The 27722-nt window shown below is 34.3% G+C and overlaps 1 protein-coding gene across 1 annotated transcript in view; it reads left to right on the plus strand.

Annotated features, from left to right (window-relative positions):
* Positions 1-1910: 1910 nt before the first annotated feature.
* The window catches only part of LOC149414804 (ionotropic receptor 84a-like), a 34620-nt gene continuing 8808 nt past the window's right edge, over positions 1911-27722 (plus strand). The window contains exons 1-7 of the mRNA XM_089643389.1: positions 1911-2228; positions 7512-7682; positions 21450-21574; positions 23985-24152; positions 24582-24838; positions 25186-25397; positions 25790-25915. Coding sequence (XP_089499515.1) covers positions 1911-2228; positions 7512-7682; positions 21450-21574; positions 23985-24152; positions 24582-24838; positions 25186-25397; positions 25790-25915 — 1377 coding nt within the window. The remainder of the gene's footprint in view (positions 2229-7511; positions 7683-21449; positions 21575-23984; positions 24153-24581; positions 24839-25185; positions 25398-25789; positions 25916-27722) is intronic.

A 27722-nucleotide genomic window follows, 5' to 3' on the forward strand; every position in this document is an offset into this window, starting at 1 on the left:
AAGATTTTCGGATTTATATACACAAACAGCCAGTACGAACTAAAGAGAAATGAACTATTTGTTTCCTGATTAGCTAATAAATGGCACAGGATGCAGTGTATATATCAGGCCATGGAAACTGAAATTATCCTCGAAGGATTCAAGCGTTCAATTTATATGTATAGCTAATCTATTATTCACTAAAATAATATTATAAATCAAAAATAATAAGAAAAAAAGATAAATTTTATTTATTATTTTTACAATTTTGACAACTTTTTAACTGTATTTTTTGAGCGCGCGCCTTCAACGAGCAAGTCCGGCGCTTACGACGTCACAGGCCACGCCCAAAAAACGCTTACTCCGCCCGCTTCCAAATGTTACACGACGTGGTGCATCGCCTTTAATATTCTATGTAAGCACTTCTAAGGAATATTTTTCTTCAGTGTCTGCAGTCAACATATGTACAGTGATTGACATAACACGCATCTCGAATTACCTGTCAACATTGATTCTTATTTAATATTCTCTTTGGCACACTTTACAAAATTATTTTCTTCGTGTTGGTTATACATTTTTAAAATGCACCCGGTGTACCTACAATCACTATAAAAACATTTGTCATCACCAAAGTCATCAGTCAAAATTTATTGCATTATGCAGTTCATTCAAAAATGTTTAACTTTTATCACAATAATACTTTATTCAAAAAATACCCTTTCTTTGAATGTAAATTTTCCGTTGATTGGAAAGGATTTTTTTGAGCGGCAAAATTATAAATATGGAACATTTCTTATCTGTGGTCCTGTTTTCGGTAAAAAATTAAATTAATATTTATATTATTTAATTCCCACATTAACATTTTTAAATACGTTTGTTTAAATAGTAATTGGAAAAGAAAGTAATAAGTAAAATCAAAAAAAAGTAATTGGATCACAAACAGACCGCACGTCAAATTTCGCTCTTCTGAAATCACCTTAATTAAACTATACAATACACAGTTATCCAAGCAATTCACCGGTAAACGTGTTCCTAAAAACCAATAAAGTGAATTTTCTACTTTAGTGAACTACAAAAATTCGGTTTTACTCTCATTTTAAGTGTTTTAATATTTTGTGTTGTGACAGAAGTGTTGTTGCCTAAAACAAAAAATCATCATTATCGGATTCACCAAATAATAACAAGAGTGAGCAAGTTAATATTACTCTTAGTTGTCGAGTAGCTGTAACCGGTTCGTGGTCTAGTGGTTAGAACGCTCGAATAGCTAGCAGTCTATATCGCATTGGCCCAGACATCCGAAGGACCCCGGAACGATCCCAACTGCCGCCAAAGATTTTTATTTTTATATTATTTATTTTTCCTTGTGCACAACTGAAATTAATAACAAGAAAGAGAACGGGATACCATTACTCAGACGCAAGACAAAAATAAATCGAACTACAATGAATTGTGAAGCCTGCTTGAACATTATCTCCAAAAATGACCATGCACTTACGTGCGCCATCTGCAACATTGCCTTTCATAATAACTGCCTAAATATCTCTGATAGCAGCTTTAAAAAAATGGCATCTAAAAATAAACAAACATGGAAATGCCCAAAATGTAAAAGCCGGCCGAGCTCACCTGCTCCGTCGGCCTCAACATTAGGTTCAGAAGCCGATATATTATTTGATCGCCTCACTAAACATTTTGACAACAAAATAAGTGAAATGAAAAAACTGTTTGAGGTAGAAATCAGCGATCTTAAGAAAAGCACTAACTTTATTTGCAACCAGTATGATGACCTGATCACACGCTTTAAAGATTTGGAGGAGGGCCTCAAAGGTATAAAATTATTAAAAGAAGAGAATGAAAAAAAAAACACAAGAATCTCATCCCTGGAAAGCCGTCTTGCAGATCTAGAGCAAGTGAAGCTCTCCGACAGCTTGGAAATGGCGGGCGTGGAATTGCGGCCGGGAGAACAAGCCTCGGAAGCAGTACTTCGAGTAGCCAACTCACTGGGACTGCCCTTGCAACCACAAGATATACGCATGGTGACCAGGACTCAAGATCGAAGACAAAACACCCCAGACAAACTCCACATCACCTTCTATAATCAAAATACAAGGGAATCTATGCTCTCAAAAAAAAATGCGGCCAAAACCATAGACTCAAATTCTCCCATTTTCATCAGCGAGGTGCTCTCACCGTACTTTAAGGAACTTCTGTGGAAAACTAAGCAGACGGCTAAAGAAACCCACTACCAATACGTGTGGTTTAAATCAAATAAATTGCTTGTCCGCAAAGCAACTGGCGATAAAATCTTCCAAATAAAACACGAAAATGACCTAAAAAAAATGGGGAAACAAACTTAGACGACTTATCCACCTAAAGTAAATTAAATACATTGCTAATAATTTAATATGGCCGAATTACTAAATACTATCCACTCAACTAGCACTCACTCACATTATTCAACCAATAATACAAAACTATGCGATTCAATATTTAGCACCCCAGGCACCCTTACTCTATTAAACCAAAACATAAGATCCCTTAACAAAAACTACGACGAACTAGACATACTCTTGTCTTCCTTTAAAATAGACTTCAATATTATTATACTAACAGAATGCTGGATCCCAACCTCTTTTACTGTAAAACACAAAAATAACTACTCCTCATATTTCACAACAAAATACCAAAACCAAAATGATGGAGTTGTCGTTTACATAAAAGATAATCTTAACGTATCTGTCTCAGAATTCACCCTAGAAAACTCAAATTGTTTACAAATAATCGCTGACCCAGATACGTGCATACTCGCTATTTACAGATCACCTTCATCACACAACATTACGCCCTTTCTAACAGCTCTCGACACTCATATAAAAAAAATTACCCACTTCAAAAACATCATCGTAACTGGTGACCTCAACATAAATATACTTCCACAAGGCCATCCCCAGAATATCGAATACCAACTGATGCTCCTGGAACATGGCATAATAAGCGCCATCAACACTCCAACCAGAGTTACCAGAGACTCGGAATCATGCTTAGACCACATAATGATCAAATCCAAAAACAAATTCTGTAGCGTAGTATTTGAATCCACAATCACAGACCACTACACAACAATGATAGGACTGACCACACAGACATTGAACCCAACAATTCAAAACAATATCACAAAATTTGAAACTGACTACGTGAACCTAAAAAAATGCCTAGAAAAACAAACGTGGGAACACCTTAAAAAAATTAACAACACTGAAGAAGCCTGGAATTACTTAATAACATACCTACAAACCCTCATCACTCAAAACACCACAAAAACATTCAAATCTTTCACGCACCGCAAAATAAGACAAAAAAAATGGATTACTCAAAGCATAATAAATTGCATTAAAAAACGGGATAAACTACACAAACAAGTCACACGCAACCCAAATGATACTTTTCTGAACTCTTTCTATAAAAGGTACAGAAATACTTGTTCTCTAATTATACGAAAAGCCAAAGAATTATATTACAGAAACAAACTGATTACTGCTAACTTTGACCCGAAAAGCGTTTGGTCTATTCTGAGGGAAAGTACAAATACACAAAAAAACAAAGATGATGAAATAAAAAAAATACTTATCAACGACGAAGAAGTCGACTTCCACAAAAATCCTACACTTATCCTTAATTACATAAACAGACATTACACAAATATCGGAGCAAGCCTAGCCGAAAATATAAAACAAAAGTCGTCTAGTAACGATAATCAAGAACCTCAAAAAATTCCGACTCAGTGCAAACACAAAAATAGTGTCAGTCTTTTCAAATTACATAGAGTAACTCTGGAAGACACCAAAAAATTAATACATTCCCTAAAGAATAACACAACATCAGGTCCTGACGGAATAGACTCTAAAACAATAATAACACTAAGCGAACAACTACTTACTCCACTAACATACGTTATTAATCTTAGCCTGAAAGAAGGAATTTTTCCGAGCATCCTAAAAAAGGGTCTGGTTATTCCTATTCATAAATCAGGACCTAAAAATAATGTAAACAACTTCAGACCCATTACACTATTAAACACGTTGTCAAAAATTCTTGAAAAAGCAATAAAAGAACAGCTGCAACATTATCTGGAAAACATGCAAATACTCTCAGTTAACCAACACGGCTTTAGAAAAAATAGGAATACAGAAAACGCAATTGCCACTGTAACCGAGTTTATTACACATAATTTAGATGCCAAAAAAAAGGTAATTTCAATCTATTTGGACTTATCTAAAGCCTTCGATACAATTTCGCACAAACAACTTTTCAAGAAGCTAAAAAACATTGGCATTAATGGAGTAGAATTGGAATTAATGAAAAGTTTCATGTCTGACAGAACACAACAAGTCAAAATTGACAACAAGACAAGTGAACCACTTTTAATCACGTACGGAGTCCCACAGGGGAGTGTACTTGGCCCACTAATATTCCTCATATACATTAACGAATTATGTGACATTGAAATTGATGGTAAAATCGTGACCTTCGCTGACGATACAGTTCTTCTGTGTCAAGCAGCCACATGGAAAGATTTATTCACAACAGCTGAAAAAAGTTTGTCAATTGTCATAAAATGGCTAAACAGAAATACTCTTACCGTTAACACAGTCAAAACAAAATACATCACACATAGTATAACACAAAGAGGTCAACCTCCTTCTAACTTGAACTTGTTTTTGCATGACTGTAAACAAACATCATCCTATTGCCTATGCGAACACATCGAAAGGGTAAAACAAATAAAATACCTAGGAGTTATCATTGATACACACTTACAATGGACTGAACACATTAATTTTATCACTAATAAACTAAAACGAGTCTTGCACCTAATAAAATCCATCAAAAACATTTTTCCACTAACAATACTCAGATCAATATATTTTGCACTGTGTCAATCCATTGCCACTTATGGAATATTAGCTTGGGGAAGCGCTACAAACATAACAATTGACCCAATTCAAAAAGTTCAGAAGGCAATAATAAAACTCATACTGCAAGTACCATTCTACACAGACTCAAACAAAATTTTCAAAACTCTAGACGTCATGTCAATAAGACAACTTTACGCCAAAACTGCTCTCCTACATCTCATCCATAATAATCTTCATATTACAAATCAACCAAAAGCCATAATAAAAACCAGGTCATCAACAAATAAAACACTGAACATTCCGATAACACACACCACACACGGACAAAGACACTTTCAATACTACGCAACCAAACTTTTTAACAGTATGCCCATTACTTTGAAACAACTAATGACTACAAATACATCTACAAACTTTCTCAAAAAACATATCGTAGCCTGGATAAAAAATCAAGATATTCACTTTATTCAAAAGATTATAATTCCAAACCAAACATAACCAAAATATGATAAATAAAATTAAATATTATACACGTTCCTTAAGAATTATCCAAAAATTACATACACGCACATATATATGTGTGTTTTCATGTTTCAATATGTCTGTGAAAAAAAAAAAATAATAATAACTTTCTACCACAACACATAAATACCTGTCACACTTAATCACAAACACGTAAACACCTCAGCACAGGTTCTCCTAGTGAGGTGTTCACGTAACATACAATATCAACCACACACAGTTTTACCTACATCAACCTATGTTCTTTATTTTTTATACCTATTTTTCTGTACTACAATATAAACCACTGTAAAAAATTGTAAAATGTGTATTCAAGAATAGACATAAATAAATAAATAAATAAAAATAAATTTGAATATAGCTTTTGTTTTTGGGAAAAAATTAATGCTAATCTTGGAAGCGGAAATTAACCCTCTTTCTGATATCAGATCCCAACATTTGAATATCTTTAAAAAAAAATTCAAAATAAAACGTAACTACGTAACGATACATATTTTTTGACTTTGGATTAAACCTTCATACTCAGGAACTGAAGTCGACAACTCGACCAAACTCACCGATCGGGTAGGACCGATATTTATTTTGTATATTAACTGCTGTAGTATCATCCGATTTCAGTGAAATACATATATGTTCGCGTGTGTATACGTGATTGCCATCAAAATAATCTATCTGTCGAGTTTTAGCTCTCTCACATTTCAGGAAGTCGGTTAATTTGCACTTCCAAGATTCCATTTCATTCATTCATTAAATCAAGAAAACAAAACGGTAATTCAAAAAGATGTATTAAAGCAAGTATATGTTTTAATATCTATGCTTTTTAGATTTGAAAGTATTGTCGAATACACTTCACCGGACAGCAAATATTCGTTTTTCCATAAATAATATTGATTCCGAGGAATTTTGGCAACAAAACAATATAAAGAAACTATTTCCAAGTAAGGTTTTCTTGGATACCAAAATTCACAGGACGGCGATCATTCTCGATGTGGACTGTGCGACATCCATCCTGATACTGAATTTCGTAAGTTTGTGTATCCCCACCTAACATAAGCCAACCCAACCTAACTTTATCTAATTTTACTCAGATTTATCTAACCTAACCATAGACTAAATAGGACTAGACACGGCATAACCATTGAAAAATAACCCAAACACAATTTTGGTTTGGTTCACGTGCATATTTATGAAAAGGCGCACGCATTGTGTCGCAATTCGAAATGGGCACTGTGCATTGCGTTTTACCTTTTGTTGGTCTAGAGTTAAGCTATTTTGCATGTCAGCTATGCTGGGCAAGTTCATTTTTTTAATCACAAAAATAACCCAGTTCCAAATATTTTAGATTGTACCTATCGCGGACTTTATTTTAGAAAATGTAATCAGCTATCTGAATACAAAAAAATATAAGTACCTTACAGATAGTTTGAAGGCAGCGTATTAACAAATGTCAAAAATTCAACGAGATTCATTTATTTGCTGGTAAAATTCCTGACGTCACTTGAATAACACACCCACAAGGAATCCACCAATAGGGTGATTCATGTTAATTATTATCACGTGGGGGGCATTCAAATATCACGCAACAAATGTGTGATAATTATTGATGTATTCGTCATCTAGCGTTGACACGCATTGACACGCGCGACAACTCAAGTGTGTGTGATTTAAATGGTCCGTGCATTTTGCTAATCAGAGTTGTATTAAGTCGTTATTACCTTTCGGGTAATATCTGCTTCGCCTTTTCGATTTTTTGCAGAAGAATTGATAGAAATAAATTTGCGTCATTTAATTAATTCATTTATTTTATGTGTATTTTTGCTGAGGTTTCCCCACAAACCGGAAAAAAATGGAGAAATGGTTTGAAACAATCCGGATTCAATTATGTGACAATAACTGGGTACCATCAGCAGGAAACCGCGTTTGCTCTAATAATTTTCACGCCAAACATATTTATCCAACTGCAAGAGGCCTCCGACGTGTAGACTGCAAAGCTTTGCCTGTTTTTCCGGTAATTATTTTGTTTGATTTTTGTCTGAAAACTTAAGAAAGTTTATTATGGATTGATCACGTTTTAATTGATAATGTCGTTGTTTTCAGGCTGATATCGGACAGTCGCTGTCCAGCATGGCCACAGGTCCTGCGAATAGAGATACCGTCATTGTTTCATCTCGAACAGGACTGGTTCTCGATCCTGCTGAAACTTCTTTTGTAATCGAAAAGCCGGTTGTTTCTCTATCAGAATTGCAACAACCGATGTGCCTGAATGCCGTAAATAATACGTAAAATCCTATTTACCGGGCGTAAATAAATAAATAAGTATATATTTTAATCATGTAATTTCCACCCCCCTTACCCCTTACCCATACGCTCTCTGAAGCTCTGTCCTCATCATTGTTGCTTATTCATTTGCGAACCGGAACGCGAGCCGAACTACGAATTATGGTAAAGGAACGAAGACATATTAGGTTGCTTCGTTCCTTTCCCATAAGTCGTGGTTCAGCTCGCGAACACGCAACATTTTATGATTTATCTCTCTCTTTATGTTAATCTTACATTGTATTTAATGTAAAGTCGTTTAGTACTTAAGTTAGTTTTCAATAATGCTATCTTGAAAAACTAGCTGACCAAAACTAGTTGACACAATGTCTTAATTCTAACAAAGTGGTTGAAGACAAAATAACTTTTAATTTAATTATAGTAGTATAATTATTAAATGATACGTAGTGTTGTTCTAGTCTTGATAATTTTTATATTACTGTTAAATATTTTACTAATATTATTTTATATTCATCAGCTTTAATTATGTTGTATAATTTTCGATAGCTTACTACATATATTCTGTTTTAAAATGCATGCAAAAGCCCGACTGGAAAAAACCAAATTAAATTAAATGTGTAAAGTCACAAAGTGATTCTTTCTTCAATAATTATATATCATTCTATACAGGGTGTCCGGTGTTGAAGTGCAGTAACTTCGGGAGGTGATTCTACGTGATCGCAGGAGTAAAAAAGATAAATAACTTTTTCTGAAATTCCAACTTTTAGATGTACTTTTAAGCTAATAACGAAAAATTTCTCCGACGTGCCTAGACGGCATTATTTTTTTCGTCGTTGCCAAATCTACATCCCGCGCCCCCCCGGTAACTAATACCCACTACCCCCGGCACCCGAATTCAGTCGGTCAGCTGGTAAACTGTCCCCCGCACCCCCTCCTGCACCCCCCGCTATTAGTAAATCGTGCTTTGAATGTAATGTGTCACAAAATTTGACGGGCGGAGTAAACAACTTTGAAAATTTAATTTATCTAAGAATTTTTGAATTCGTTCACTAGATTTATTGTTTGTTCTCTGCGAACTTTTCATTTGGTTTGAATTTTTGACAGATGTGAAGAGAACCCCGTACAATTTAGATGTCGGTACGTGTTTTAGAGGTATAATGGTTATGGTGCTGATTTTATCAAAATCAAATTTTATAATATTCTTATTATTATTATAATTTACAAGTACAAGTATATTACATTGGATTTATTAATATAGACGTTGTACATTATAATGATTTATGATCAATAAGATGGATCAAGGAAAAAAATATTTATGAGATGTAATATTTTTGGTATGCCTCGTTATTTGCTGTGTCATTCGTGTGGAAAACGTTCTTTTTTTTAAAATGATTTTCGGCTATGTAATCATTGTTTTTTCTCACCTATAAAATTATGTCCCATCTTTCCGGTTTATAAAAAAAGGTCTGATTTTTCGGATTGAAATTTTCAAAAAATCCCCAGGGTTTCAAAAATACGATTAAAAAAATAATGATAGTACAGAATGTCTTAGAATATTTTCCTTAACCGGAAAAAAAATTAAAAAATATGATGCAAGTGGCCTATTAGTAAAAAGCGATGAAATTAGTTAAGTGTTCAATGAGTTATTAATATTTTTTATAATAAAAAGTGTAACGTGATTTTAGTGCAGTTCTCTTTTTGAATTTGGTAAAATATCAAAACATACGGCGAACTCTGTGTTGTTATTGTTTACAATTCACATGCGGTTTCCATGGATACGCGCCACTCACAAATATGCAACGTTGCCACGTTCACACTTGCGAATTTATCGGGTAAGTTTGCACCTACACTATGGCTTTTTAGCAGGTATGTCTTTTTGTATGAAAAATAAAAAATTGGAATTTCGGAAAAAGTTATTTATCTTTTTTACTCCTACGATCATGTAGAATCCCCCCACGAAGTTACTGCACTTTACCCCCGGACACCCTGTATAAATAATATGGTAAATAAAAAAAAACCTATGCACAATAATAAAACTGTAAACGTTTTTTGTTCTATAGGACCCGTATAGAATTCAAAAACAAAAATAAATTAAATAAAAATCATTCTGTGTTATTTATCAATTCTTTCCTGATTCAGCCCTTATTCAGCACATACAATTTGCTGTAAGTATTTGTTTCTTTTTGGCTTTATGTCCATATTACAACACCTCTGACAACAAATTCTCCGTGGTTTCGCTTACGAGTTTGAACGCTTGTACAAGGAGTTTAAACAGAGTTGGGTTGTTAAGTTCATCTCCATATTTGTGACGTACGCTATGTGGGGTCATTTTAAAAATGAATTTAGCTAGACAGGGCTAATCTAGTATAATACATCAATGAACCTAACCTTTCACAAACAAATCTCACGTTACCTAATTCAATACAAACCACCCACGGAAGCAGGTATGAGTATAAAATGATTATAAAAAAGTTAAGAACATAAGGAACATCATGGCTTAGTCTATTTCAGCACATCGCTCGGCATACACTACCAATGGGAATGTATGTCGAGCGATGTGCTGAAATAGGCCAACAGGCTTTATGCTCATTAATTGACAGTTTTATGGAATGATAAATATTAATTACACTGCCCAACCAAGCTATAATAATTAGACCTGCACATTTCCAACTTACAAATAGTTTTACGATGATTAATTTTATAACTAGCTCTGCGAAAATTCACGGGACAGTCCGAATTCTTCACACAATCAGTTCGATTTTTGAAAATGAAATTTAAATTCAAAGCAAATTTGAGTTCATTTGAACGAGAGTTGTGCATAAAGAATGGTCCTGAAGCCTTGTATATCAATAGCCTGGAGCATTCGCAGGCAGCAGGATTTAAAGTTGCCAAAAAATCTTAAATTTTACGTCATCGAGTATGTTCCGACTTTAGCCAAGAATCAAACCAACGAAAATGCCACCTGTATCTGTATTGAGTAATTGAAATATCCGACAGATGTATCCCTTAAGGGCAATAATTGTGATTATGTATCAATACATTCAAATGAATTAGTTTATAAATAGGCTTGCAAGCCCATTTTCTTTCTCTTCTCTCTCTAAATAACGGATCAATAACAACAATCAAATAATTACGGAATTCGAGGATGGTCGTTTTTTGTTACCAGTGATGTGTGTTCTAAAGAATAAAACTTATCAATTATATTTTGTAGTATCATTAATTTAACGAGGCCATTATTATAACAGAGTACATGAATGAAACCAATGAATAACTTGTAGTCTCGATCATCCCACTGCACAATTTCTTGGTCTGTCGACCAGGGTATCGATTCTCCAATCCAGGCCGCTCGCAATCGCCGTCGAAAGAACATACATCGGTCGACATTCTTATTCTTTAGTCTCGTCGAAGGTACACACTTACATATACGCCAAACGTCAAAAGTCATTCCACTCGAACAACGAGTGGGTCGAACCAGTGAAATGATTTCGTCGAGTATCAATCGCAGCAGCCTGTCAGTTGAATGATTTTTTAAATATTTTATATTTTCGAGTTATTTACTTTAACTTTATTATTATTTTTATTTGACTAACTTTTAAAGGCTTGCCAAAGATCTATTCTCACTATCAAGCAGTTTCTTCTGTGTACGCAATGACGTAGCGTGTGATGTTAGGGGATCCCACGCTATATTCAGATGCAGGCGATGCTTACGCAAGAAAACACAATATAGCCTATTTTAACGTATTTCACCAATACATATTTATCTACAGCAAATTTTTAAAATAAACAAAAAATAATGTTTGACAGGAAACCACTAGACCTTTGTAAGAGTTGCTAAGAATGTTAGCGGGAGTAAGTATATAATACTTTATTTTTATTTTTATCTAACTTAATTAGTAAAACCTCAAATTGTATAGGGTTTTCCAATAAGAGGTGTTATTTTGAATGGCCCGCTATTTCGGTGGCTGTTACTTTTGAAGCTGTCATTTTTTGAGATTTGACAAGTAGAAACTACGCCATTAGTAAACGATACACGCTTCAACAACGCATTGAAATTATCAAAATTCACTTGAGTGAATCAAATGCAAATCATCTTGAATGATGAGGCCCATTTCCACCTCGGTGGCAAGCAAAATTGTCGCATCTGGGGCTCGGAAAACCCAAGAGTTATTATTGAAAAGCCTCTGTATCCTCAACGTGTGACTGTTTGGTACGGTTTATGGTCCGGCGGAGTCATTGGACCTTACTTTTTCGAAAATGAGGCTTGAGCAACAGTTACGGTGAATGGATTGCGCTATCGAGAGATGATTAATGATTTGTTATGGCCGGAATTATATGGTATTGATCTGGACAACGTTTACTTTCAACAAGACGGCGCTACGTGCCACACAAGCATCAAACCATTGATATTTTAAGATTGAATATCAAAATAACACCTCTTATTGGAAAACCCTGTATTATTTTAATCCATGAAGACAATATTAACCACTCTCAAAGGAAAATTTGAAACAGAAAAGTAAGAAAAAGATTTGGTCGCATCTAGGAACTGAACTCAGGACCTCAGCCTTGAGAAAGATATTACTGAAGGGGATAAGGTCTAATAAGCTCAGTAGTAGAGCGAACCCCGGAAATTATAACTTTCTTCAATGATAACACAATACATTGATAAAAATTAATATTGTCTTCAATGATTGATGACGGCAGATGAGCGGGAGATGCTGACTGGCGACGATGTCACGGGGTCGAGGCGCAGACTAACGTTATGCCGAGTCGGACTTGTTGAATGCAATGATGATGTACTTAGGTTCTTCTCCGCTTATATAGGTGCTGATTCCTTTGTTCTCGTCTTCCACGGGTTGGAGCAGCGTCTGGACATCGAACCGGCAGGACCGCTGACTAGGTTCATTGTATGAACGTTTTGCATCACCGTGCATTCCTTCACGTTCGTATTATCAGCAGTTTTCTTCGCCATCCTATACGTGCGGTCTGATTATGATAATATGATGAACCTAGCAGCGGTGACGCGGCTGTTAAAAATGTATTGACATTGATTAAAATGAATACTGTTTCAATGATTACCCAATACATTGATTAAAATTAATGCGGTCTTCAATGATTACAAAATATATTGATTAAAATTAATACTGTCTACAATGATTACACATACATTGATTAAAATACCCGAGCATTTCAAATACGTTTTGGTGATTTTTTTTGTAATTCGTGACTAGCTGTCAATTTTAACCTCATCGCTACCATTTTACGGTGTGTATGTGGCCATTACGGAATTTCAAGATAATTTCAGAATATGCATCCCTTTAATGTCGATGGTTATTTCCACTCAGGCCTCCGAGATGGAGCTTTTGGACGAAAATCATCATTGGCTGCTTATTGGAGAGGATTTGAAGAAAGCGACCACACTTTTGACCCCTTTAGGACTGAGACTGGATAGTAGCATCTTGTTTGCATCTCCAGGGAACAACTCAAAAGGTATCGATGTAACAAATATCAAGGATTTCACTTTCAAAGTCAAATTCATATCCCAAACATAATTTTTTTTACATTGCGGTGTTTAATATCTACGAATATAATGATCTATATTACCGATTAACCTTAAAAGCCCCATAAGGTCCATGATATTACACCAGATCACCCTAGATGGTGAACCATCACAAGGGCGAACGACGAAAATAGATAAGATGTTACACAAAATCACCCTAGATGGTGAACCATCACAAGGGCGAACGACGAAAATAGATAAGATGTTACACAAAATCACCCTAGATGGTGAACCATCACAAGGGCGAACGACGAAAATAGATAAGATGTTACACAAAATCACCCTAGATGGTGAACCATCACAAGGGCGAACGACGAAAATAGATAAGATGTTACACAAAATCACCCTAGATGGTGAACCATCACAAGGGCGAACGACGAAAATAGATAAGATGTTACACAAAATCACCCTAGATGGTGAACCATCACAAGGGCGAACGACGAAAATAGATAAGATGTTACACAAAATCACCCTAGATGGTGAACCATCACAAGGGCGAACGACGAAAATAGATAAGATGTTACACAAAATCACCCTAGATGGTGAACCATCACAAGGGCGAACGACGAAAATAGATAAGATGTTACACAAAATCACCCTAGATGGTGAACCATCACAAGGGCGAACGACGAAAATAGATAAGATGTTACACAAAATCACCCTAGATGGTGAACCATCACAAGGGCGAACGACGAAAATAGATAAGATGTTACACAAAATCACCCTAGATGGTGAACCATCACAAGGGCGAACGACGAAAATAAATAAGATATTTCGCAAAATCACCCTAGATGGTGAACCATCACAGGGGCGAACGACGAAAATAAATAAGATATTTCGCAAAATCACCCTAGATGGTGAACCATCACAAGGGCGAACGACGAAAATAAATAAGATATTTCGCAAAATCACCCTAGATGGTGAACCATCACAGGGGCGAACGACGAAAATAAATAAGATATTTCGCAAAATCACCCTAGATGGTGAACCATCAAAAGAGCGAAAGACGAAAATAAATAAGATATTTCGCAAAATCACCCTAGATGGCGGACCATCACAAGGGCCGAAGAAAATAAATATGATATAACAAAATTAACACAGCCAATACTATTTATTTATACGAAAATACATATTACATTTGTATTTTATTTTAGATCCCTGGACCATTTACGACTTTTACAATCCTGGTCTTAAGTATGGCGGCAAAATCCTAGTAAAATTCTACGGTTTTTGGTTTCCAACTTTAGATGGCCATATTTCTCAACCTGGAACGTTTTTCGGTCAAAATATGACGCCTATGAGAGGAATAAGCGACAGAAAAGAGCAATGCGAAAGATTCAAATCTTACAAAAAAGGTTTGTTAAAATTATCTATAATATTAACTGATGTATTGATTTATTTACTTCCTTATTAAATTTTCTCATTAAAAATGTTATTTAGGGCATATTTTATGCACCGGCAATATTGGGTCTCTAATTAAATTGTTTTGGATATAACTCCAGACTCCCGACTCCCGGAAGAAAAAAAAATCCCTCGGGCCCTATCTCTTCTTTGAGGATGCTGTGTTTTAGGGTCTTTTAAGGAAAGGAAGCAGATAAAGTTCTGTTAAGGAAAAGTTATGAGGGGTTGGTAGGAATCTGTGGGTCTGTGTGTCCAGGAGTAACGGACATATAAATCCATGAACGTCAATAAAACTAGAGATCTATCGTAGGCCATCGAATGCGCATGATTTGTTATGAGGGGTGGGTAGGAATCTGTGGGTCTGTGAGTCCAGGAGTAACAGACATATAAATCCATGATCGTCTGTAGAACTAGAGATCTATCGTATACCATCGAATGTGCATGATTTGTCTCAGTTTGACTCATTCAATTCTGTTTATTATTTAAAAACATTTTAAAATTGTTCATTTAGTGTGTTTTTAAATACATTTGTTAAAAATAATTACATGAATATAAACAGTTTGTACATCAACAATACTAGAAGTAACAGAGCTAGCCTTGGACAGCTTTATTTTTGGCTAAATATGTCGATATTCGAACTGATTCTGTTCAACAGCAAGATTCCGAGCCCCACTGGCATGACTATTGGCAAGTTAGTCCTGCAGGCCGGGAGATAAAACAGTCCACAGTCTACACCATCGGTGACGGAGATAACCACAGGGAACATAGAAATAAATACTCTCCATGATAGCCTAGTTTTCAAACCATCCACGAGTCTGAAGAGATGTGTAGCAATGGGTACATCCCTTCTGACACAAAGCCAAACGGCGCCTAGCGCTAATAAAAACCTCAAGGGCGCTGTGTTAGATATTATCAGCGTCTTGGTTCCATTGTTCCTTGGCGTCTGGCAAGTTGGCGCTTGGAGCAGACTGCTCAGATTGCGCCCGCACAGGGCTTGCCCTGCGTAGATGGTTAGTCGGCAGGATAAAGTCATGGGTAGTATTCATTGTTTTTTTTCTTCATTTTATTGTGAGACGTGTGAGGATGAAAAGAGGATAATTCAGTCAATGGCCATATTATTGGTCACACTAGAGTTTTTTTCTAATTATTTCAGTAAGGCACATACAAATTTTTTGCTAATTTTATTTATAAACTTAATAGAAAATACCCATAGTAAGTCAGAGAAGTCTGAAATAGAGAGGACAGAGACACACTGCGCCTAGAAATGATCGCCAAATTTCGTGACATTTGCCTGGAAAGCAGAAGAAAATTTATAAAGGATTATTATTATTATTTAAAAAGCCTAGTTGGAGTTCGAAGTACAAAAATTATAAATAAAGCCGAAGTTACTACTCCTGCTAGAAAAACCAGGCGTTGCGTCACCCTATAGAAATAGGATAACTGTAACTGATGCCAATATTAAGACATTTTTAAACCTTTTATACTGTGGCCTTTTCTCAAAAACTTATTATTTATAATTGAATACGCAATCCCGTTTAAATGTGCCTATATATTTCAGACTGGCATTCCGATGAAGAAAAATTTATAAATTTGGGTCGTTGGCGAATCTATCTCCTTGGTGATACAATCTCTCAACGGCGTAATTTGGAAGGAATTACAATTGACTGTGTTGTTGCGGTAAGTTTCAGATATCTATGTATTTTGAGGCAATTATTGGTATAAATTAGAAATAATTCTGGTTTGGTTAGATTATGTCATAAACATAATAAAAACATAACAAAAACATAACATAACATAAACATAACATAAACATAACATAAACATAACATAAACATAACATAAACATAACATAAACATAACATAAACATAACATAAACATAACATAAACATAACATAAACATAACATAAACATAACCATAACATAACATAAACATAACATAAACATAACATAAACATAACATAAACATAACATAAAATAAACATAACATAAAATAAACATAACATAAAATAAACATAACATAAACATAACATAAACATAACGTAAACATAACGTAAACATAACATTAACAAAAAAAAACATAACATAAACATAACATAAACATAACATAAACATAACATAAACATAACATAAACATAACATAAACATAACATAAACATAACATAAACATAACATAAACATAACATAAACATAACATAAACATAACATAAACATAACATAAACATAAACATAACCATAACATAACATAAACATAACATAAACATAACATAAACATAACATAAACATAACATAAACATAACATAAAATAAACATAACATAAAATAAACATAACATAAAATAAACATAACATAAACATAACATAAACATAACGTAAACATAACGTAAACATAACATTAACAAAAAAAAACATAACATAAACATAACATAAACATAATATAAACATAACATAAACATAACATAAACATAACATAAACATAACATAAACATAACATAAACATAACATAAACATAACATAAACATAACATAAACATAAACATAACATAAACATAACATAAACATAACATAAACATAACATAAACATAACATAAACATAACATAAACATAACATAAACATAACATAAACATAACATAAACATAACATAAACATAACATAAACATAACATAAACATAACACAAACATAACATAAACATAACATAAACATAACATAAACATAACATAAACATAACATAAACATAACATAAACATAACGTAAACATAACATTATTTAACATAACTTAACATAACCGAACATTTTACATAACTTTACTATATATTTTACATAACTTAACATAACCAAAAAATTTCCCTATAATAATAACACCTTTAAGTACTAACCACAATCAAGATCAACTCAAAGAAACATAGAAATATAGAATAAAATAAAAAATATCTGTTCTGGGTATCGGAGTAAGCAGTATGAAAGAATTAACCAACAATCGATTAATTACAACTTACCCTAAAAAAGAAGATGCAACCAAACTGAAGAATGAAATCAGCAAAAGTTCCAAATAGGACATAAAGGCAGAAGAAATACCCAGGAAAAAAACATATTTAATAAAATAAAATATTCGATGTACCTCCCGAAATTGAAATTAATTTATTATTAACATCAACATTTTAAAAATTCAGCCGGACTGCATAGTGTTAACCGAGACATTTACAAATCATTACACGCTTATCACCTAAAAAACACATAATTCAGGCAACAATATTTGAATATTCGCCAGCGAGTACTATTTGTATACCGAATTATAATTAAACACATAATACGCGATAAATAGAAATAACGATATTGTTGTAACTGTGAAATATTATTATTCAAATATCACAGCGAAAGACGCACTTTTCCAGCGAGCTAATTGCTTACATAGTAAGTTAAACGTAAATAAAATAATTCTTATTATGGCGGCTAAACGAATACAAGCATATAATGAAACTTTTAAGGATGATTTCAGAAACATTACTCTAGAAAATCCTTAATTAATTCAAATGAATGAATTCATACATAAAGAAATTGAAAAATTTTAAAATTCAAGAATATGAATGTGTGTCCACTGATTCGTGTAACGAACTTATATCCAGGAATCTAAATGATATCTTCATTTTTCATATCGATAAAATATCGTGTAAAAAAAATTGTGATGAATTAATTTTAAAATTAAACAATTTAAATAAAAAACCAGACCTAATAGTTTTATCCGAAACATATACTAACACCGAGTCACCCTCTATTTACTTACCAGAATATAATTATGTTTCAACCAAAATAGACATCAATATAAACAGTGGACTAGTAATATTTATACACAATAAATTTAGTATTGTCAAAATAACATCCTTTACATTTAGTAAACTGTATCGAAATACAAGTACCATATGATTGCTGTTTATAGAACACACGGGTAGAATATTATTTCGTTTATTAATGATTTTAAACACATACTGTTAAAATTTAAAAAAATAAGCTGTGCTTTATTGCGGGAGATTTTAATCTTAATATTAATGAAAACTTCTTAGATAATAACAAGAATAAACATAATTTCATATCATGTATAAAAAAATACAAGATAAATAAAATGTCACGCTCCATCTTGTTAAGACTATATCTGGACTAATATAAATTGCAAAAATCTGCACAAAGTGAAGTCAATTATTTGGAAAACCGATATAATATAAAAATAATCGACTATTGAAACTACAGTTCAAATAAAATCAAAACTTAGATGTTTAAAACCTTGGATAACCCAAGGACTTATAATATCAATCAGACACAAAGAAAAACTTTATAAAACAACATTGGAAAATCCCATGAATGAAAAGCATCCATTTTTTACAAAAAAAAATTAACATTCTGTATTAAAAAAAGTAAGGAGGACTATTTCAAAAAGAAAATACTATCTGCAGACAATAACAATGAACAAATATGGAGAACAGTTAATTTAGCCATGGAAAATACTAAAAAAACCCAAGTACATTGAACATGAAAACAAAATCATAGATGCTAATTGAGCTTAAAAAATGTGCAAACTTATATTATTATTTTTTTACCAATGTTGGAAAAAATCTAGCGAAAAATATTAATAAACTATTGTAAATTTACAGAATCAAAAAAAATGTCAAAGTTTGAAACAACGTCTGAGTGTGAAATTTTAAAAATAATAGAAGGCATGAAAGGAGGTTTGTCTACCGGATTCAATAATATTACGGTACATATTCTAAAATTTTAAAAAAAATCATTTAATAAAACCCATTTCTCATTTGATAAACTTAAGTTTGATAAAGGGATTTTTCCAACAAGCCACAAGAACACATTGATTTCACCTATTTATGAAGCTGGAGATTCACAACAAATAACTACTTATCGCCCCATCTGTCTAATCTCAAACATAGGAAAGATTTTTGAAAAAATCGTTAAAAACAGTTGGTCAATTTCCTTGAAAACAATAAAATCCTACACAAAAACCAATTAGGTTTTATAAAATCACACAGCACACAAGACGCTTTTGCTAATGCAACTTCACATATATACGAATCATTAGATAATGGCGAAAAATGTGCAGGTATTTTTATTGATCTCAGAAAAGCTTTTGACAGCATATCCCTTGAAATTCTACTGAGAAAATTGGAAAATATAAGTATAAAAGACAGCGCGATTAAATGGATTACCAACTATGTAAAAAATCGCCCGCAAGTCCTCAAAATTAATCACGTTAATAGCGATAAAGAAACATCGGACTTTGGAATCCCACAAGGTACGGTGCTTGGACCAATTCGTTTTACCATATACGTTAACGATATTTTCTTTCAACCATAACATGGACAAATTACTTCATATGTCAACAATACAGTACTAATAATAAAGGAAAATACTTGGGAAAAAATAACGCTAAAAGCCACAGAAGACATAAACACTCTTAAGAATTTCTTCGACATTAATTTATTATCACTAAATAGCGATAAAAAAAATCGTCATTCCATTTGCAATATATTCAAAAGACACCTCTAAACATTTTGACACTATCATACATAACAATTCTAAAACACGAGATAAAAATTATTGTATCACAAACTGCTCAATATTAAAAAAAAAACAAACGTAATCAAATATCTAAGAATAATTATAGATAAAAATTTTAAATGAAAGACGAAATATGTCAAGTTGTAAAAAAAATTAGAAAACAAATATATAAAAATTTTTAAGAATCAGAAATTTTGTCGAAAAAAAACCTATACTTAATATACTCGTACTATGCTTTGGTTCAATAAACTCTTTACAATATGCCATCTTTAGTTGGGGATCTGCATATAAAACTAACCTCCTCCCAATAGAAGTCGTGGAGAAAATAATTATTAAAATCATTTTTAAAAAAACCTTCGGACTGCCAAACAGACCGCTTATTCAAAGAATTTCAGGTACCTCCTTTTAAAGATCTGTACATTAAAAATTCATTAATTCAAATCATAAAAGAAAAAGAAAAGAACCAATTTCTAACTGAAAACCGTACTCGACTTAAATACATTTTTCCATTTCCAAAATTAAACACTTCCTTTGCACAAAATTACTATACATACCAAGGAAGAAACTTTTTCAATCAACTCCCTGAGCATTTTGAAAAAATATTTGAATGAAAAATTATCAAAAAAATGAAAATTATTATTGTACTTAGGAAGCAACTTTTGTATTAACATTTATATAGTATAGTATACATACTATATACGTATTAATACAAATAATAATGATATGGTCTTTATTCCAGAAACTAATTACATCATCAAATTATAGCTACATTTATATATTATAGCTACTAGTAGTACAATTTACTCTCAATATTTTTTTCCCTACTTCTCTTGATTCTACGTAAAATACAATAATGTAATATCTACAATAATATAATGTACACTCCTCTTCCAACCACAAGCTAATGCTTCTCTGGAAGATTAAACCTTATTACTTATATGTACTTTTTCCTTTAATAAATAATAAAAAAAAATGTAAACATAAAATAAACCTAACATACACATTCAAAGACATAAAAAAATACTATTAGACGGTTAGTGTCGGAGTTCACTGTTGTTTAAAAAAAAATGTTAAAAAAATGTTTACAAAAAATGTCACCAGAAATCAAAATTTCATGTACGATTTTTACTACAAATAATGTCAGGTATCACTGGTAATCAAGTACTCCCCTTAACACCCTGTAGGTATACATGAAGCTATACAACTCCGTGTCACTTAAATGCGAAATAACGTTTTTTTTATAGATAACTAATAAGATTCGTGGAAGCTTTATGGACTATCTGTCAACACCATTTGACGTTGAAATGGACACTATGCACAGGCATAACTACATCCTTTATCTCATTCTAATGGAGATGTATAACTTCAAGTAAGTAACTAGCACTAACCATCAGTCTTCTCCATGGGGGTAGGCAGATAGGTTAAAAAAAATATATATCTTATATTATTGCTCTTTTTAAAAATTCTACTCGTCTATTATATTTTCTATATTTGATATACTCCGTATTCCACGCTCATACCGCGAAACTTTGAAAGGAAAATTATTAAAAACTTTTTAAGGCACCCAAATAAAATAAAAAGTTATGATGAATTCCTTATTTTTATTTGGCTTACGAAGCGTTCAAATAAACACCTTTATAATTATTAATATTTCTTCGCAGTCGGTCAGCTAATGTATTTAATATATGAAATATGAGAGCACATGTATTGCTAGCAACAGTAAAGGGGCCGTTCAAGTATTACGTAAGCAGATTTATTACAATTATTTACCCCCTCTTCCCCCTTGTCACCAAAAGTAAGCAAAGCTCTTACCCCCCCCCCCTCCCATGCTTACATAAAAATTGGTACCTATATGCATTTTTCTTTTAATGTATTCTGTTTTTTAAGCGAGTACCTAAACGTATTAATTATTAGTGGGAATCCCCGAATATGTATTCGGTTTTCAAACATAGACAATGTGTGGGTTGCAAAGTGTAAAAAAAAATAACTACTGCTGAGCAGTGCTGACGTAATCACTATCTCGACCCCCCACCAGTGGCGGCTGGTGGTCAAAATATGTGGGGGTTCACCGGATTACAACATTAAGTCATAAAATAAATTAAATAAAGGTACATAACTATTTATAAAGAAATTTTATTCTCTGCTCCTTTTGTTTAGCGAAGACCTCTATCAATGTTTAACACTGATAGTGCGTTCAGTCTGTCCTGGCTCAACGTGTTTAAAAAAGATTTTATTTTTTTAACGTCGAGAAAAATCTTTAGCTTTCAACTGAGGTCATTCCAAAGGTCATAAATGGTGCACAAATGTTTTAGTAATTTCACAGTCTCGGGAAAGTCTTCTAATAAACAAGTACTATAAAAAAGTTGTAAAATTGATAAAGCGCCGTTAGCTTTTGAAAAATCGTCGCGGGCGTAAATTGCACATGGTTCACCTTTTACTGAACTTTATTTAGAAAGTCATACGTTTTAAGCGTCACATTGAAATCATGTTCTGGGAAATTTGACCTCTATCGATTTTTATTAAATAGCTCATTATGGTGTTTAACTTAGGCACGGTAGCCTGAATCCAATTGCATTCTGATGTCAACTTTTCCTAAAACCTTTAAGCTCAAAACCTTTTGTAAATGTAAATGACAAGAATTATGTTTTTTGATTTTTTCAGAAAGAGGAGTTACATCAGTAACACCGCTGATTGTCCAAACTGAATCAATATCATAAATTAAACACGTAAAACAAAATAAACTATTCAATTGATCACATGCACAGAGCTACGAAGCTTTGTTATACCTACATTGTTTTTTTAAATGATCGAGTAAACTTATTCGATCCAGATTTGCACTCTTGTTTTATTATCAGTTTAGGTTTTAAGTGGACCGGCATTTTTTTATTATCACTTTGTTTTCAAAACTCGACCTATTGTTCTTAATGTATTCCACATTCAAACTCATTCTTAATTTATACGTTGAACAAATACAAAAGTAATCATAAATTAGTATAACCTGCAAATGATATGCCTTATTAATAATTGATATACAAGATCGATATAACCTGCAATTAAACTTCAAAACTTTCGCAGAGTAAGAAAAGTTTTAAATTAAACAGACTTTAAATGCCCGGCAACGGCGAGTACTGACTAAACTGATAATAAGTAATCTGACCATCACTTATCTCTTAATGACAAGTTTTATCCTGTATGCTTGTATCGAAGAAGCGGAAAAATAGCAGATGGTAAATTGAAACCACGATATCGACAATAATATCAAACATACGCGTTTTAGTTGAACTTTCTACTGAATAAACCGTTCCTTCTGATGTGGTGGTAAAACCCCGAACGCCGTCCTTGATAAGGTATTATTTGCAAAGAATAGTATGAACTGGTATGTACCCACGCTTTCGACTGTTCCACAGAACATGCGACAAAGCAGTTAAATTTTGGATCGCAATCGAAAACGAACTGCTACGAACATAGGCACAAGTCAAAGTCGGTCTGCAAGTTAAGCGCGCTTAATAAGTAGGTACATTTTGAATGAGATATTATAACCGAACCGAGTTTCGTATTGTGATTAGCCATGTCGGAAATCTTGTTGGTTGTTCGGCGCTCGGGAGCACATATTAGCTGGCCGCCACTGCCCCCCACCCCCCCATGTCATCAAAAATAAGCAAAGCAAAGACCCGCCTGCCACCCTATAGTTCTTACATTATACTTGAACGGCCCAAAAGCAACGACTTCCTATTCCTATTGATAATGGTAATTATTATCACTTAATGTAATTTGTTTAGAACGAAGATTCAGCGAACCAATAGCTGGGGCTACATCAAGAATGGTTCATGGACTGGGGTCATTGGCGTTCTTGTTAGGAACGAAGCAGAACTGTCCATAACCCCGACCCAATTCAAGTCTGAACGATTCCACATCGTGGACCAGACTGCTATAACGTGGCTTGCAAGGTAACAAACTTCAAAAATACTTACTAATATACAGAAATAATATATAAACGACCTTCCGAAACTCGGGTGGAAAAGCAGGTTGTAGAACTAGGAGACATCGCCATACTCAGATTACTATTCAGCTTTCGTATGATGGGTGGGTCCGAGGGGAACATCTAAGAAAGTAAGCCAGTCTAGAGCCTCAAGCGTCGCCCTGTCGACCTAATCAATCCCGCCATGGAATTTATACAGAGGGCATTCGTAGACCACATGTTCAGTGGTCTGTACATCATGTGGGCACGGTGGCTTTTCCTAAGAACGGCGGACCCAGGCGAATCCAGGCTGTCCCTCAGTGAGGTTATGCAAAAGATACTTACTTTCTTAAATTTGAACCGCTAAATTTAAATGGATCTATTATTGGACATTGATATTCGGACAATTCTCTTGTAGGCCAGCACTAATATTCAGGCATCCAACCAAAGACTCCGGTCTCAACAAGGATAGTTTCACCAAGCCTCTGGCGGCCAATGTCTGGTGGGCGACCATTGGAGTCCTAACCCTGGTGACCATACTCCTGAGGATTGCCCTGCGGCATGAAGCCAGCTTCCTCGAGCAGGATGACACGCAGCACTCGGCTGAGATGAGGGAGGATGATTCGTGGAATTATACTCTGCTCTTGGTGCTTCCCGGAGCATTGTTTCAGCAAGGTAATCATTCATTATAATAACATCTCCGTCGTGCGATAAAATCACCTCAAGGCATAGAGATGCTTTACAGTTGGCAGTCTTAGCCCGCAGGACCACTGTGTGGAGAGCTGCGGACACCGAAGAGAGATATTCCGAATATAGTTGATTCCTCATATTTACAACTGTGATCTTTCTCTGCTTCTCCTGCCTTCCATGTTTTCAGTGACCACGGGTTTCTCCAAGTTTGAGTTCTCAGTGTAACGAGCAACTTGTTCAAAGAGACATAATAATACAATAATAGCTTATAATAATTAGAAGGGTTTTTGCCCGTGATAGGTGATCTCATGTATTATTCTTGAACTTTCCAGGTATCATGCACAATCCTACCATACCCAGTGGCAGGACTATCTCCTTGTTCCTTCTGATCTTTACCTTCATCCTGTACCAGTTCTACTCAGCCTCTATTGTTTCTTCCCTGCTATCTGAACCCGCACGGACCATCAACAGCATTGCGGATCTTCTCAGAAGTGATCTCGAAGTTCTAATCGAAGATATTCCTTATAACTATGATTTCTTTGAGGTTAGTCTAACTACCACTTTTACCAAACAAATCTAAGCGTACACTTATAGAAACAGTATTATATCCTAAGCGAACGTTGTGTAGGATTACTAAAATTTAATTTAACAACAATTTTAACCTTTCTTTCTTTGCGCAGAGTGCATTTTCACATAATAAAAAATATCTGTTTCTTGACATTTGGGTTGAGAAGCAGCGCTGTTTTTACTGGTTTTGTAGAGTCAACGTTACGAATAGCCATGCAATATCCATCATCAGGGCAGATGCAAAAATGGAGACAGTTGTAATCTTCTTCTTAGATTATGAGCACTGGTCCGTGTGCGAAATGTCCTAAAAGTAAACGGCTATTGTATACCAAGCGTATTCCTAATGGACCCTTTTCTAATTTATTTCAGACCACAACCGATCCCGTGGCGCTGGAACTATACAAGCGTAAAGTGATCCCAAAGAGCACTACATCCAACTTTGTAGAACCGAAAATCGGCCTGGAAAAGGTTAGGAAAGGTGGTTACGCTTTTCAGGTAAGTACCTTCATAATGTATACAAGTATTCTTCACCTGCCAAAAAAAACATATCTTCAATAGACTCAACTATCTAACCATCAAGCCGTTTCACCGAGAGGATATGAGATAGCCACACATCTCTTTCTCACACAGTTAATTCATATATCGTTTCGTGCACAATCTTCTGTTATGACATAACCACTGATTCACCATTTGATTCACTTGATCGTGCCGTATCGTTCTCAGGCATCCCCGATTCATTCGACCACTAACCGCTTGTGCGCAAGTATTGCCTGTCGGCAATGTAAAATTTTATCTGTTGAACGCCAGCTTTGCCCTTCGGCAATGTCAACAAATTCTTTCTTTTCAAGGGATTTTAATTTAAAAAAAACTCCCTAACATATAAAAATATATTTTATTTGCTTGATAGGGATATAAGTAGCCAATATGGGGAAAATACTAACATATTATAGATATATATGTTGTTATATTATAGATATATCGTTGTCGGGCTCTCGGAGCAGCCTGACGCGTTTTGGTCGGTCTCGTCGTTCTTCGACAATTACAAGGGATATTTCATATATTCCGCCCTTAAACGTGTAAATAAATGTTCCTTACTGTATACAAGTTGCTTAAGTGTACTAAAAACTAATTTTACTGTGACCAGTGTGGACGTATAGTGACTTTAAGAATAGGTGACAAATAATATTTTTAATCCTAAGATGTGTGAATTCCAGTTTCTATAATACGAGACCAGTGCTTTGAACATTCACCAGATGTGATCATCCCTTCGGCCCTTGCCCCTTGCCCCTCGTCTACCCGCACCAATACTGCAAACCCCGCTGTCCGACGCATACAGTGCCGTTATAGGATGTGGGCCATATGACATTGCTTAGGCCACAGAATCATCGTTTCTCGGAATCTACCCTTAACCTGTACAAGAAGAGAGTCATTTGGCGACTCATGCAACCCCTGCCGCAACCTCCGCTCCCCACCGCTCGTGCCCTTCCGCGCGTGGAATAATGACTCTTTGGTTTGCTGTCTACATGGAGTGTTTTAAAACAATTATAAAGTGATAAGATATCTATTTTTAGTGGTAGTGTATTTGTTTAGCCATTCTGGAACAGTTTTTTCTTTGGTTGAGTTTAGGATTAAGTTAAATGTTATATTAATGTTATATTAAGCGTATAAATATGTATTTTTTTATGTGTGTAACGATATGTTAAGTTGTATAAGTAAGATGTTTAAGTAGTACTTGGAAGGGAATGGCCGACAAAGATGTCGATGAGGTTCGCTATCCATCACATCGCCAACCCTTCGGTGGCGCAAAGAGGAGGACGGAACGTGATCAATGTCGAATTGGTACATGGAACATTAGAGGAGGAATGGAAAGAAAGATGAACGAACTGTGTGATACTATGGTGAGCAAATGTTTGGACGTACTGTGTATAACAGAGAGTATGAAAAAGGGTAGCGGTACAATGCAGCATAATGATAGGCTCGTCATTTGGTCTGGGAGACCAGATACGGAGAGGGCTTGTCAAGGTGTTGCAGCGCTACTGTCTCCCAGAATGATTGAATGTATGTTGCAGTATGAATGTGTAAGTCCGAGAATAATGTGGATCAGATTTAAAATCGGTTTGACAAGGGTGTTTCTTGTTATTTGCTACGCCCCTGTTAATTCTGAAAGCGATGAAGTGAAAGATGATTTTTGGACTGGTGTGAATGATGTAATGAGACTAAAAAATATGAACGAAAGGATTATAACATAATATGAATGGGTGGGTGGGAATTAGACGCGACGGATTTGATTCGGTCTTAGGTA

This window comes from Hesperophylax consimilis, chromosome 19, assembly GCF_061612785.1.
Source record: "Hesperophylax consimilis isolate HC1 chromosome 19, BYU_Hcon_1.0, whole genome shotgun sequence".
In the NCBI taxonomy this organism is placed as follows: domain Eukaryota; kingdom Metazoa; phylum Arthropoda; class Insecta; order Trichoptera; family Limnephilidae; genus Hesperophylax; species Hesperophylax consimilis.